The 13,486-nt window shown below is 34.5% G+C and overlaps 2 protein-coding genes across 2 annotated transcripts; both read right to left on the bottom strand.

The window, feature by feature from the left end:
- Positions 1-903: 903 nt before the first annotated feature.
- Positions 904-5,434, bottom strand: LOC123317809 (ubiquitin carboxyl-terminal hydrolase 10-like). The gene is made up of 5 exons (XM_044904418.1): positions 5,099-5,434; positions 4,460-4,999; positions 4,106-4,304; positions 3,806-4,046; positions 904-1,779 (listed from the first exon to the last, which is right to left on the bottom strand). The coding sequence occupies exons 1-5, from the start codon at positions 5,217-5,219 to the stop codon at positions 1,078-1,080; spliced, it is 1,803 nt and encodes a 600-aa protein (XP_044760353.1). The 5' UTR covers positions 5,220-5,434; the 3' UTR covers positions 904-1,077.
- Positions 5,435-9,005: 3,571 nt separating this feature from the next.
- LOC123317810 (ubiquitin carboxyl-terminal hydrolase 10-like) lies at positions 9,006-13,036 on the bottom strand. Its single transcript, XM_044904420.1, has 6 exons — positions 13,005-13,036; positions 12,410-12,936; positions 12,055-12,253; positions 11,946-11,995; positions 11,754-11,845; positions 9,006-9,707 (listed from the first exon to the last, which is right to left on the bottom strand). Exons 1-6 carry the CDS (start codon positions 13,034-13,036, stop codon positions 9,006-9,008), a joined length of 1,602 nt encoding a protein of 533 aa, XP_044760355.1.
- Positions 13,037-13,486: the final 450 nt, after the last annotated feature.

A 13,486-nucleotide genomic window follows, 5' to 3' on the forward strand; every position in this document is an offset into this window, starting at 1 on the left:
CTTTTTTCAAAAAACCCCAGTAAAAAATTCCAGAGGATTTAAGTCTGGTGAATCATTGAATCGCATCACATCATATCGATGTTCGAGAGTTCTTTAGGCAAAGAAAAAGAAATAATAAAACTCATTCAGTGAATTAGCATCTTAATAACATTTTGTTGATTTGTTGATTGATTATTTTCAGCAGGAAGTGCAAAATTAAAGTATTTATGGAAAAGGTGAGAAAAGCAGTTTTTCATAGAAATGTTCCATTCTCGATAAACATTCAAATATCTTTTTTCGTGACGAAGGTTATCACCTGTATTTTACCTTTTCGGAATCCTCACAGAATAGGCAACATTTCAACGTAATATGCAGAAAAGGTCTAGTGTCTTTTTTTTATACCACGTCAGATAGAATTCAGCACAAAAAAACACTTCCTCCAGAACATGAATTTCAATTTTTTTTTCCAGAATCCCTGTATAATATTTCGTGGTATTTTTCATTGCATGAATTGGAGTAATCATTCAACAAAATTTACGGAAAAAAACTGATAAGAAAAGTATTTAATTGTAGCTTCCGCAAGAGAGAAAGCAGTTTAAGTGAAAAAATTCAACATTTTCATAAAACATCAAATATCTCGAAAACTGTGAGACTTTCATATGAACGATTTTTTCACATCAGGTAGAGTACATTCTGATCTACTTTCCGTTTTAGTTTGACGTGGTCTTTACGGGACACCCTGTATAAACCTTGCCCTCACAATAATAAACACAACAAATAAAGCATTTTGAAGTAAACCATAGATCCTCTTTTATTAATATATAGATTATCTTTTAGTCTATGTTTTTTTTTTCATTCACTGCTAATTTAGGCTTTTTTCAATCGTTCATTCCGGGGAAATTCTGCTCAATAAAACTGAGGAAATATATTATAAAGTCTGTTTATTAAAATATAGTATATATTTACATAACATCATAAATATAATTATAATTTTTCAGATTTACAATACATTACTCATAAAATAACAAAAAACAATTTTAGTCGATCCTTTTCGCTAATATGTACAAATTTATTATTCTATAGTTCAATTTATACACCTTAAACTATATCACCTCTTTTATAAAATAAAAGATAAGGAACTCTGTCTCCATGCGGTTTCAAAACACTTTCCACTGACACTGACCTCACTTTTGCATCGTCAAACCTCAACCAAGTATGATGTCCAGAATGGAACGCGTCCGCCACATAGTGTCCCTTGCTGGCCTCTTTACCTTCATGGTAAACGACAGCGAAAAGCTTGTACTGTTTCTCTGAAGAACTACTAGGTTTTCCCGACAGGATCTTGGAATCAACCTGGAGGTCGATGGGGAACTCCACCTTCTTCATAATCTTCGTGCAACCGTTCCCATTGTAACGGAAACATTGCAGATGGAGGACAAGAACAGCCGGCAGTTTCTCGATCAGCACCTGCTGCCACGCTTCCACCTTTTGATTCGTCTTGGCCGAAGTTATTCCTTCAAGTTGATTCTTTATCGTCAGCTGTTCCAGGGCTTCCGTGATGGTTTTGGCCGTCCTGATGTTCAGCTGAAGAGTCAGGAACGGCTGTATGTTTTCTGTGGATTCATCTCCCGTTTTGTGGATCTTTGAGCACAAGAGTCCGCCGAATATGTCGCTGATTGGAGTTTTGTCGAATTGAACCTTTCTCGTGATGTTACGCTTGTTCTTTGGTCCCATTTGTTTCCAGTCTTCGGAGTCGTGATTCATTTCTATTTTGTTCTCAGTTTTGCAGGATTCGATTATCTGAAAGGACAAAAAAAGTTGTGAGATACGACAAGCAATAATATTTTGAATGTAATAATGTGAACTTATGCCAAACACCACGTACATTCGAATAATAAAAGAAGAGAAGGAAATACTTGACTAAGTTTCACAATTTTAATTGAACTATTTGTTGCCATTAAAAAATATTGATCTTAAATTCATCATTTTCATTTTCAAAATTCAATTCAGCATTCATTTAAACTGCAATTTAATTGTGAGGAGTTTTAAAAGACTATAGTTGAGTTCACTTTGGAGGTAGAGGAAGTTTGTATTTCTTAAATATTCAGATTAAAAGAGTGAATGAATCGATGTCGATACAAGAGGATGTATTGATATCTAGTTAGCATAGACCAGTTCCATGCATAAAAAATTATTGCGTTACCATAGCAACGAACAAAATAACTCATCAGAAGTGTCAGTGTGAAGTTTGAAGTCAAAAAAGTAAACCAGAGTTACGCAATAAATCAAAAGAAAGAAGATGTCCACCGAAATTGTGAAAATCGAAAAATTTGAGTATCGAGCCATCGTCAAGTACGTGTATTTAAAATGGTTACGGGGTAAGCAGATTTACGAAGATATGCTTAATATCCTTGATGATCAATGTCCTCCGTATGCGACCGTGAAAAATTGGACTGCAAGCTTCAAAAGAGGTAAATTTTCCATTGAAGATGATGACCGATCGGGAAAGACAGTTTATGTGTGAGTCTCCGAGAATATCGATGCAGTTCATGACATGATTTTATCAGACCGTCGAATTAGGCTAAAACGGATATCTGAAGCACTGAATATTTCATGCGAACGCGTTCATCATATAGTTTACGTCAATTTGGACGTGAAAAAAATTGCTGCAAAATGGATCCCCAAATGTTTGAATGTTGACCTAAAGCGTGCGAGGGTAAAAGCATCGCGTTCGATCTGTGCTCGATTTGAAAACGATGTAGAATTCTTAAACCTAATTGTTACTATGGATGAGATTTGGGTACATTTCTACGATCCAGAAACGAAGCAAAAATCGATGAAATGGCAAAACTCTGGTTCTTCAAGACCCAAAATCGTCCAAAAATCGGCAAGAAAAGTTCTTGTTTCAGTTTTTTGGGATTGGCATGGAGTAACCATGATTGATTTTTTGGATAAGGGTAGAACTATAACCGGAGATTACTATTAGACATTTCTGACCATTCTACGGGAAAAAATTGAGGAGAAAAAACCCGGAAAGCTATCCAAAGGTGTTTTGTTTTTGCAGGACAACGTCCCTGCACACAAATCTAATGTTGCCATGAAAAAAATCCGTGATCAAGAGTTTGAATTACTAGAACACCCCCTTTATTCACCAGATTTGGCTCCATCCGACTATCATCTCTTTCCTCAACAGAAAGAACGTTTTAAAGGTCGTAAATTTTCTTTCAACGAGGAGGTTATAAAAGCTGTGGAGTTCTGGTTTTGAGAGCAAGAAGAAACATCTTTTTGAAAGGTCTAGAGACGTTGCAGGTTCTTTGTAATAAATGCATATCCAATTAAGAGGAGAGTATGTTGATTAATAAAATATTTTGACATTGAAATTTTGTTTGGTTCTATAGTAGACTAAGAATTTTTCAATATATCCTCGTATGTACCAATAAGAAGAATTTAAGATGAATATTTTTCAATGGTAAAGATCTATTCTGCAGATTGAATCAACAACTGGTTTCTCTAATCTCTGTATAACTCCCAACCACTTCGTAGATTTCTATCATGTAAAATTTGTACATAAAGGTGATAAAGGTAAACGTTTAGATCTTTGAAAATTCCTAGAAATATCCTCAGCCCAAAAACAAAGTATACCAATTGTAAACGATCAATTAAATTTCCGCCTATCTCCGATTTCAACATGAGTTTAATGATATGAAACCGGAAACACGCGTATCAACAAATATCTTAATTAAAAATTGCGAAACCGAGTCAAGTGTTCTAGTTCATCATGTTTAACCAAGAGTCATGCGATTAATCAATAATTTCGACTACTTACATTCATCATTTCGTCCTTCAGTCCGTTCAGCAGTAGACCCAAAAATTCCTCAGCGTCCTCTTGACGTCCCTCGACAAGAAACGAGTCGCTTCTGGTATCATTCAGGATGGTGTAGATCGAAGAGGCTTCGATCGAGTCGCCGCAGGAGAAGTCGAAACTCCCCTGTTTCTTCTTGTTGCTTTTCGATATACGGTTTAGGTAGGAATCGGGCAGCTTCTCGAAATTATTGATGAATTTGCACCTGGAAGATTTCAAATTGATTTAGATGCTGTCAAAGCGAAGGATTGTTATAAAACTTACATGTTCTTTATGATGGGTGGTAGGCCGTGTCCATTCTCCGTCAAATTCTTCGAAAGTCCTATCAGCAGATTGCATAAAGGTGGGCAGGCCAGCAAAGCTTGTAAAATCGAATTGATGTAGCAATAATTGCTCCTATTGATTAAGCCTCTTGGTTGTAGATTAGCACTTTTTCCATCAATTTCGAAGTTCGATAGAAATTCTGGAAATAAAATGAAATGTTGAGTAACAAATATAGAAAAAGTTTATTGATATCACAACAAAAATAATTGATTCTTCAACTCAAACAACTGACTATGTAAAACCTAAACGTTTTTCTACTCAAAAAATTTAATCAAAGTCTCTTCAACTACTAACCTGCTAGTCTGTGAGTGGCTGGATCAATAGTTCTGCTTTTTTCAACAGTGTCCAACGATTTAACTTTCTCATCACTGCGTTCAGTCACTAACTCTCCATTTGTCGTGGGTTCTTCTTTCTTGAAGAGACTCGTCCATGATTTCTTCGCCCATACGTTTACAGGTTCATTAACATCTGATTTGACTCCATTTTTTTTCACATCACACGTCTGGACCTTCACAGGCTTATTCTTCATTTCTTCAGTCTTGTTCGAGGATGTTGCCACAATATTTTCAACTTTAACAGGCATCACTTCGGTATTACTTTCGATCAGGTTCGATATTGGGGCACTCGGTGAATTGCGAAGTTCTTCCGCAATTTCATTGGAGGGAACTGTTTCTTTGTCAGCCGTTGTAGAAACTTGTGTGGGAATGAAATGATCCGTCTTAGAAGTGGGTGTATCAACAGATATAGCATTGTCGTATGAGATCACTGTTTCTTCATCAACGTCTGATGGCTTCTTACATTCGACTGCTGCATTTGGTTTTCTGTGTAATTTTTCTGAAAATAAGTCGATTATTAAATTTCTAGTTACAACAAATCTTTCTTGGACTACATTTGCAAGGATATTATTATTGAAAAATACATCACAATACTCACTTTGGGGAGATTTCTTCTTGAGAGTCCAAGGCAAGGAGATTCTTTGAGGGGTATCGGACAGACAAGAATTTATGTGACGAATCTCGTCCACTTCCAACCCTGTTATATCTAAAAACTGCATATTCTGAAAATAAAATTAATATTAATGTCATTTCAGATATTGAAGTTGATATAATGTTATATTCAAAGTGCTGAAAATATCTTTGAACTTCTAGAGATACTACCATATAGGTACATGATCATTTTCAAATAAAAAAATAACACATACCTGTTTGAAACAGAAAATCTGAACAACAAACAAATTATTGAATAGCAACCAACTGACTAGAGATAAAAAAAAAGAATTACTTACATCCATAACTTGAAAATTCATCAATCACAACACTGTAATATCACCTTAAAGTTCGTTTATAATATTCGAAAACTTGCGAGTATTCAAACAGTCTAAACAATCTTAACACCCTTAAGGTTAACTCAACTGACTGACCGAAAAATGACTGCTAGGTTATATAGCACGCTACCGTTTCTACCTTTCTACCTAATTTCGTCGTTTCTGACCAATGGCATCATGCTTCTACCTGGGGTTGGGACCGCCCCCTTGCGCACAATTTGGAAATCTGACTACTTTTCGATTTCAAATGTTGTTATTCTATATTTGATAATAGATATTACAATATCTATTTCTTCAGTTAAAAGCGCATACTGATATTTTTCTAGAAAAATTGAGTTTTATTTCATCTAATTTTTGTATTTTCGTTTTCGTCACAAATCATTTTTATTATTTTATCGCGTAAAATTCAAAAATGGAACATACCGGAACTCTTCTAAGATGTAAGTTTCGTCGAAGAAAAGGAATCATTTCAATGAAATCTAATTCTTCAATATTTATCATATTCTTTTCTATTTGACTCAAACGGTATGCCCTAAACTTTTTTTGCCTGTTGGATTAGTGGATAGGTACTCTTAATTTTTTTGAAACAATTTAAGGCCTAAAATGAATAGTAGAATTGTGTGAAATTTGCAGTTTTCCATATTTTTTTAAATCTATACAGGGTAAGTCTTTAACTCGTACAATAATTTCATAAGTAGATTCTTGAGTTAAAAAAACGCTCTTTTCCCATATCATTTTTTTCGATTCGACCCTGATGAATAGATTTAGTAATTTTGAATTTTCATAAGGAGATAGGTGATCTAATAACTCAATTTGGGTTATTAGTTTACTGGTGACACATCTGTATATCTTCTAAAAAGAGTTGTAATCAGCCAAAGTACCCAATTTTTAAAAATTCACAGATACTTTTCAATTTTTCAACATCAAATTAATCGAAAACGTCGCATTATGAGAGAAAATATGAAGAACACTTTCATATTACAAAACTTTCGTCAAACTTAGTTTCAAACGTTTGATTCTTTTTTTTGGTATTTTTCATGGTACGTAATGTTTAAATTAAAAAAACTGGAAGACGGGGGGTGATATCTTGTGTTCGAAAAGATTAGGTAACTAATCTTAAATCCTCATACTTCTAAGTAGTAAAAACAATTGAATATCAAAACTTAAGACTTTAAAATAATAGGTAGGTATACAGGGTGTCCAAAAACTAGTGAATCAAACGTCATACCACGATAGAGTAGATCAAATATTGAATGGCACCAACATTAGTTGAGCGAAAATGTACCGTTTCTGAAATAAACCTAACCTAAAGTTGCTGATTTTCAATCACAAGGCCAATTTGTGGAAGGATAGCGTTTTTTTCCCATATTATCACCCCTATAGAGGGGGTTTATCTTGAGTAATGAAAATCATGTAAAAAAAACAATTGTTTTAATTTAGATTTACTTAGGTTATTGATCAACTACTTGAAATAATTTCAATAAGGGGAGATAAAACAATAAACTTAGTTCAGTTTAGTTTATTGACCAAAATTCCTCAAAAATTTATAATAAATGAAGGACCCAAAGGAGGCATAAATGCCATCTTAGTTCAATATAATTTAAAATCGATATCCTTCTTCATAAACTGGCCCTGTAATCAAGAAAAATATTTCGAAAATCGACAACTTTAGGTATTTTAATAAAATTCTGATTATTTTGGAAACGGTGCATTTTCGTTGAACTAATGTTGGTGTCATTCGATAATATTTGGTCTACTCTATCGTGGTGTGACGTTTGATTCACTAGATAGATAGATATATAGATAACTTTATTTTCACATCACTGCAGCTCAACAAAGATACAAATGAAAAGAAAATACGTCACATTCAAAATTTGAACTAATCTAAAAACACAATATATAGGTAACAAACATATTCATCTCAATCTGTAACATGCTGAAAAAAATTCTTCAATGCTATATGGTTCTATTCTCAAAATTAAGGACAATATGGTTTTTAGATATTTGAATGTTTATCGAGAATGGAGCATTTCTGTGAAGAACTGATTTTGTCACCTTTTCCACAAATTCTTTCATTTTGCAGATTCTGCTGTAACATATTGAATGATTCGCTTGAAAAATGTCAGTTAGTCCCTAAATTACTTATAAAATGAAATTATTCTGTTTTTTTCTTTAATTGCAATGATATAATATTAATAACGCACAGGACCTTCAACATCAACAAATCTATTGTGAAGAAACTTCATAAAAATATCAATAATAAAAATTCAGGATTCTTATGAGAGCAAATGCTCAAAATGACCACCCCCTTCGCTAATACATGCCCATCATCTATTGAGAAATACCTTTTTTAAAACCATACAAACTTCTCCCCGCCATTTTGGCTGCTGAAATACGAATGCGGTGTGCTTCATCTCTTATGGGATTCGAATAAATTTCCTTTTTTCAAAAAACCCCAGTAAAAAATTCCAGAGGATTTAAGTCTGGTGAATCATTGAATCGCATCACATCATATCGATGTTCGAGAGTTCTTTAGGCAAAGAAAAAGAAATAATAAAACTCATTCAGTGAATTAGCATCTTAATAACATTTTGTTGATTTGTTGATTGATTATTTTCAGCAGGAAGTGCAAAATTAAAGTATTTATGGAAAAGGTGAGAAAAGCAGTTTTTCATAGAAATGTTCCATTCTCGATAAACATTCAAATATCTTTTTTCGTGACGGAGGTTATCACCTGTATTTTACCTTTTCGGAATCCTCACAGAATAGGCAACATTTCAACGTAATATGCAGAAAAGGTCTAGTGTCTTTTTTTTATACCACGTCAGATAGAATTCAGCACAAAAAAACACTTCCTTCAGAACATGAATTTCAATTTTTTTTTCCAGAATCCCTGTATAATATTTCGTGGTATTTTTCATTGCATGAATTGGAGTAATCATTCAACAAAATTTACGGAAAAAAACTGATTCGAAAAGTATTTAATTGTAGCTTCCGCAAGAGAGAAAGCAGTTTAAGTGAAAAAATTCAACATTTTCATAAAACATCAAATATCTCGAAAACTGTGAGACTTTCATATGAACGATTTTTTCACATCAGGTAGAGTACATTCTGATCTACTTTCCGTTTTAGTTTGACGTGGTCTTCACGGGACACCCTGTATAAACCTTGCCCTCACAATAATAAACACAACAAATAAAGCATTTTGAAGTAAACCATAGATCCTCTTTTATTAATATATAGATTATCTTTTAGTCTATGTTTTTTTTTTCATTCACTGCTAATTTAGGCTTTTTTCAATCGTTCATTCCGGGAAAATTCTGCTCAATAAAACTGAGGAAATATATTATAAAGTCTGTTTATTAAAATATAGTATATATTTACATAACATCATAAATATAATTATAATTTTTCAGATTTACAATACATTACTCATAAAATAACAAAAAACAATTTTAGTCGATCCTTTTCGCTAATATGTACAAATTTATCATTCTATAGTTCAATTTATACACCTTAAACTATATCACCTCTTTTATAAAATAAAAGATAAGGAACTCTGTCTCCATGCGGTTTCAAAACACTTTCCACTGACACTGACCTCACTTTTGCATCGTCAAACCTCAACCAAGTATGATGTCCAGAATGGAACGCGTCCGCCACATAGTGTCCCTTGCTGGCCTCTTTACCTTCATGGTAAACGACAGCGAAAAGCTTGTACTGTTTCTCTGAAGAACTGCTAGGTTTTCCCGACAGGATCTTGGAATCAACCTGGAGGTCGATGGGGAACTCCACCTTCTTCATAATCTTCGTGCAACCGTTCCCATTGTAACGGAAACATTGCAGATGGAGGACAAGAACAGCCGGCAGTTTCTCGATCAGCACCTGCTGCCACGCTTCCACCTTTTGATTCGTCTTGGCCGAAGTTATTCCTTCAAGTTGATTCTTTATCGTCAGCTGTTCCAGGGCTTCCGTGATGGTTTTGGCCGTCCTGATGTTCAGCTGAAGAGTCAGGAACGGCTGTATGTTTTCTGTGGATTCATCTCCCGTTTTGTGGATCTTTGAGCACAAGAGTCCGCCGAATATGTCGCTGATTGGAGTTTTGTCGAATTGAACCTTTCTCGTGATGTTACGCTTGTTCTTTGGTCCCATTTGTTTCCAGTCTTCGGAGTCGTGATTCATTTCTATTTTGTTCTCAGTTTTGCAGGATTCGATTATCTGAAAGGACAAAAAAAGTTGTGAGATACGACAAGCAATAATATTTTGAATGTAATAATGTGAACTTATGCCAAACACCACGTACATTCGAATAATAAAAGAAGAGAAGGAAATACTTGACTAAGATTCACAATTTTAATTGAACTATTTGTTGCCATTAAAAAATATTGATCTTAAATTCTTCTTATTGGTACATATAACATCATTTTCATTTTCAAAATTCAATTCAGCATTCATTTAAACTGCAATTTAATTGTGAGGAGTTTTAAAAGACTATAGTTGAGTTCACTTTGGAGGTAGAGGAAGTTTGTATTTCTTAAATATTCAGATTAAAAGAGTGAATGAATCGATGTCGATACAAGAGGATGTATTGATATCTAGTTAGCATAGACCAGTTCCATGCATAAAAAATTATTGCGTTACCATAGCAACGAACAAAATAACTCATCAGAAGTGTCAGTGTGAAGTTTGAAGTCAAAAAAGTAAACCAGAGTTACGCAATAAATCAAAAGAAAGAAGATGTCCACCGAAATTGTGAAAATCGAAAAATTTGAGTATCGAGCCATCGTCAAGTACGTGTATTTAAAATGGTTACGGGGTAAGCAGATTTACGAAGATATGCTTAATATCCTTGATGATCAATGTCCTCCGTATGCGACCGTGAAAAATTGGACTGCAAGCTTCAAAAGAGGTAAATTTTCCATTGAAGATGATGACCGATCGGGAAAGACAGTTTATGTGTGAGTCTCCGAGAATATCGATGCAGTTCATGACATGATTTTATCAGACCGTCGAATTAGGCTAAAACGGATATCTGAAGCACTGAATATTTCATGCGAACGCGTTCATCATATAGTTTACGTCAATTTGGACGTGAGAAAAATTGCTGCAAAATGGATCCCCAAATGTTTGAATGTTGACCTAAAGCGTGCGAGGGTAAAAGCATCGCGTTCGATCTGTGCTCGATTTGAAAACGATGTAGAATTCTTAAACCTAATTGTTACTATGGATGAGATTTGGGTACATTTCTACGATCCAAAAACGAAGCAAAAATCGATGAAATGGCAAAACTCTGGTTCTTCAAGACCCAAAATCGTCCAAAAATCGGCAAGAAAAGTTCTTGTTTCAGTTTTTTGGGATTGGCATGGAGTAACCATGATTGATTTTTTGGATAAGGGTAGAACTATAACCGGAGATTACTATTAGACATTTCTGACCATTCTACGGGAAAAAATTGAGGAGAAAAAACCCGGAAAGCTATCCAAAGGTGTTTTGTTTTTGCAGGACAACGTCCCTGCACACAAATCTAATGTTGCCATGAAAAAAATCCGTGATCAAGAGTTTGAATTACTAGAACACCCCCTTTATTCACCAGATTTGGCTCCATCCGACTATCATCTCTTTCCTCAACAGAAAGAACGTTTTAAAGGTCGTAAATTTTCTTTCAACGAGGAGGTTATAAAAGCTGTGGAGTTCTGGTTTTGAGAGCAAGAAGAAACATCTTTTTGAAAGGTCTAGAGACGTTGCAGGTTCTTTGTAATAAATGCATATCCAATTAAGAGGAGAGTATGTTGATTAATAAAATATTTTGACATTGAAATTTTGTTTGGTTCTATAGTAGACTAAGAATTTTTCAATATATCCTCGTATGTACCAATAAGAAGAATTTAAGATGAATATTTTTCAATGGTAAAGATCTATTCTGCAGATTGAATCAACAACTGGTTTCTCTAATCTCTGTATAACTCCCAACCACTTCGTAGATTTCTATCATGTAAAATTTGTACATAAAGGTGATAAAGGTAAACGTTTAGATGTTTGAAAAATCCTAGAAATATCCTCAGCCCAAAAACAAAGTATACCAATTGTAAACGATCAATTAAATTTCCGCCTATCTCCGATTTCAACATGAGTTTAATGATATGAAACCGGAAACACGCGTATCAACAAATATCTTAATTAAAAATTGCGAAACCGAGTCAAGTGTTCTCGTTCATCATGTTTAACCAAGAGTCATGCGATTAATCAATAATTTCGACTACTTACATTCATCATTTCGTCCTTCAGTCCGTTCAGCAGTAGGACCCAAAAATTCCTCAGCGTCCTCTTGACGTCCCTCGACAAGAAACGAGTCGCTTCTGGTATCATTCAGGATGGTGTAGATCGAAGAGGCTTCGATCGAGTCGCCGCAGGAGAAGTCGAAACTCCCCTGTTTCTTCTTGTTCCTTTTCGATATACGGTTTAGGTAGGAATCGGGCAGCTTCTCGAATTTATTGATGAATTTGCACCTGGAAGATTTCAAATTGATTTAGATGCTGTCAAAGCGAAGGATTGTTATAAAACTTACATGTTCTTTATGATGGGTGGTAGGCCGTGTCCATTCTCCGTCAAATTCTTCGAAAGTCCTATCAGCAGATTGCATAAAGGTGGGCAGGCCAGCAAGGCTTGTAAAATCGAATTGATGTAGCAATAATTGCTACTATTGATTAAGCCTCTTGGTTGTAGATTAGCACTTTTTCCATCAATTTCGAAGTTCGATAGAAATTCTGGAAATAAAATGAAATGTTGAGTAACAAATATAGAAAAAGTTTATTGATATCACAACAAAAATAATTGATTCTTCAACTCAAACAACTGACTATGTAAAACCTAAAACGTTTTTCTACTCAAAAAATTTAATCAAAGTCTCTTCAACAACTAACCTGCTAGTCTGTGAGTGGCTGGATCAATAGTTCTGCTTTTTTCAACAGTGTCCAACGATTTAAATTTCTCATCACTGCGTTCAGTCACTAACTCTCCATTTGTCGTGGGTTCCTCTTTCTTGAAGAGACTCGTCCATGATTTCTTCGCCCATACGTTTACAGGTTCATTAACATCTGATTTGACTCCATTTTTTTTCACATCACACGTCTGGACCTTCACAGGCTTATTCTTCATTTCTTCAGTCCTGTTCGAGGATGTTGCCACAATATTTTCAACTTTAACAGACATCACTTCGGTATTACTTTCGATCAGGTTCGATATTGGGGCACTCGGTGAATTGCGAAGTTCTTCCGCAATTTCATTGGAGGGAACTGTTTCTTTGTCAGCCGTTGTAGAAACTTGTGTGGGAATGAAATGATCCGTCTTAGAAGTTGGTGTATCAACAGATATAGCATTGTCGTATGAGATCAGTGTTTCTTCATCAACGTCTGATGGCTTCTTACATTCGACTGCTGCATTTGGTTTTCTGTGTAATTATTCTGAAAATAAGTCGATTATTAAATTTCTAGTTACATCAAATCTTTCTTGGACTACATTTGCAAGGATATTATTATTGAGAAATACATCACAATACTCACTTTGGGGAGATTTCTTCTTGAGAGTCCAAGGCAAGGAGATTCTTTGAGGGGTATCGGACAGACAAGAATTTATGTGACGAATCTCGTCCACTTCCAACCCTGTTATATCTAAAAACTGCATATTCTGAAAATAAAATTAATATAATATGTCATTTCAGATATTGAAGTTGATATAATGTTATATTCAAAGTGCTGAAAATATCTTTGAACTTCTAGAGATACTACCATATAGGTACATGATCATTTTCGAATAAAAAAATAACACATACCTGTTTGAAACAGAAAATCTGAACAACAAACAAATTATTGAATAGCAACCAACTGACTAGAGATAAAAAAAAAGAATTACTTACATCCATAACTTGAAAATTCATCAATCATCAATCACAACACTGTAATATCACCTTAAAGTTCGTTTATAATATTCGAAAACTTGCG

This window comes from Coccinella septempunctata, chromosome 7 (assembly GCF_907165205.1).
Source record: "Coccinella septempunctata chromosome 7, icCocSept1.1, whole genome shotgun sequence".
NCBI lineage: Eukaryota > Metazoa > Arthropoda > Insecta > Coleoptera > Coccinellidae > Coccinella > Coccinella septempunctata.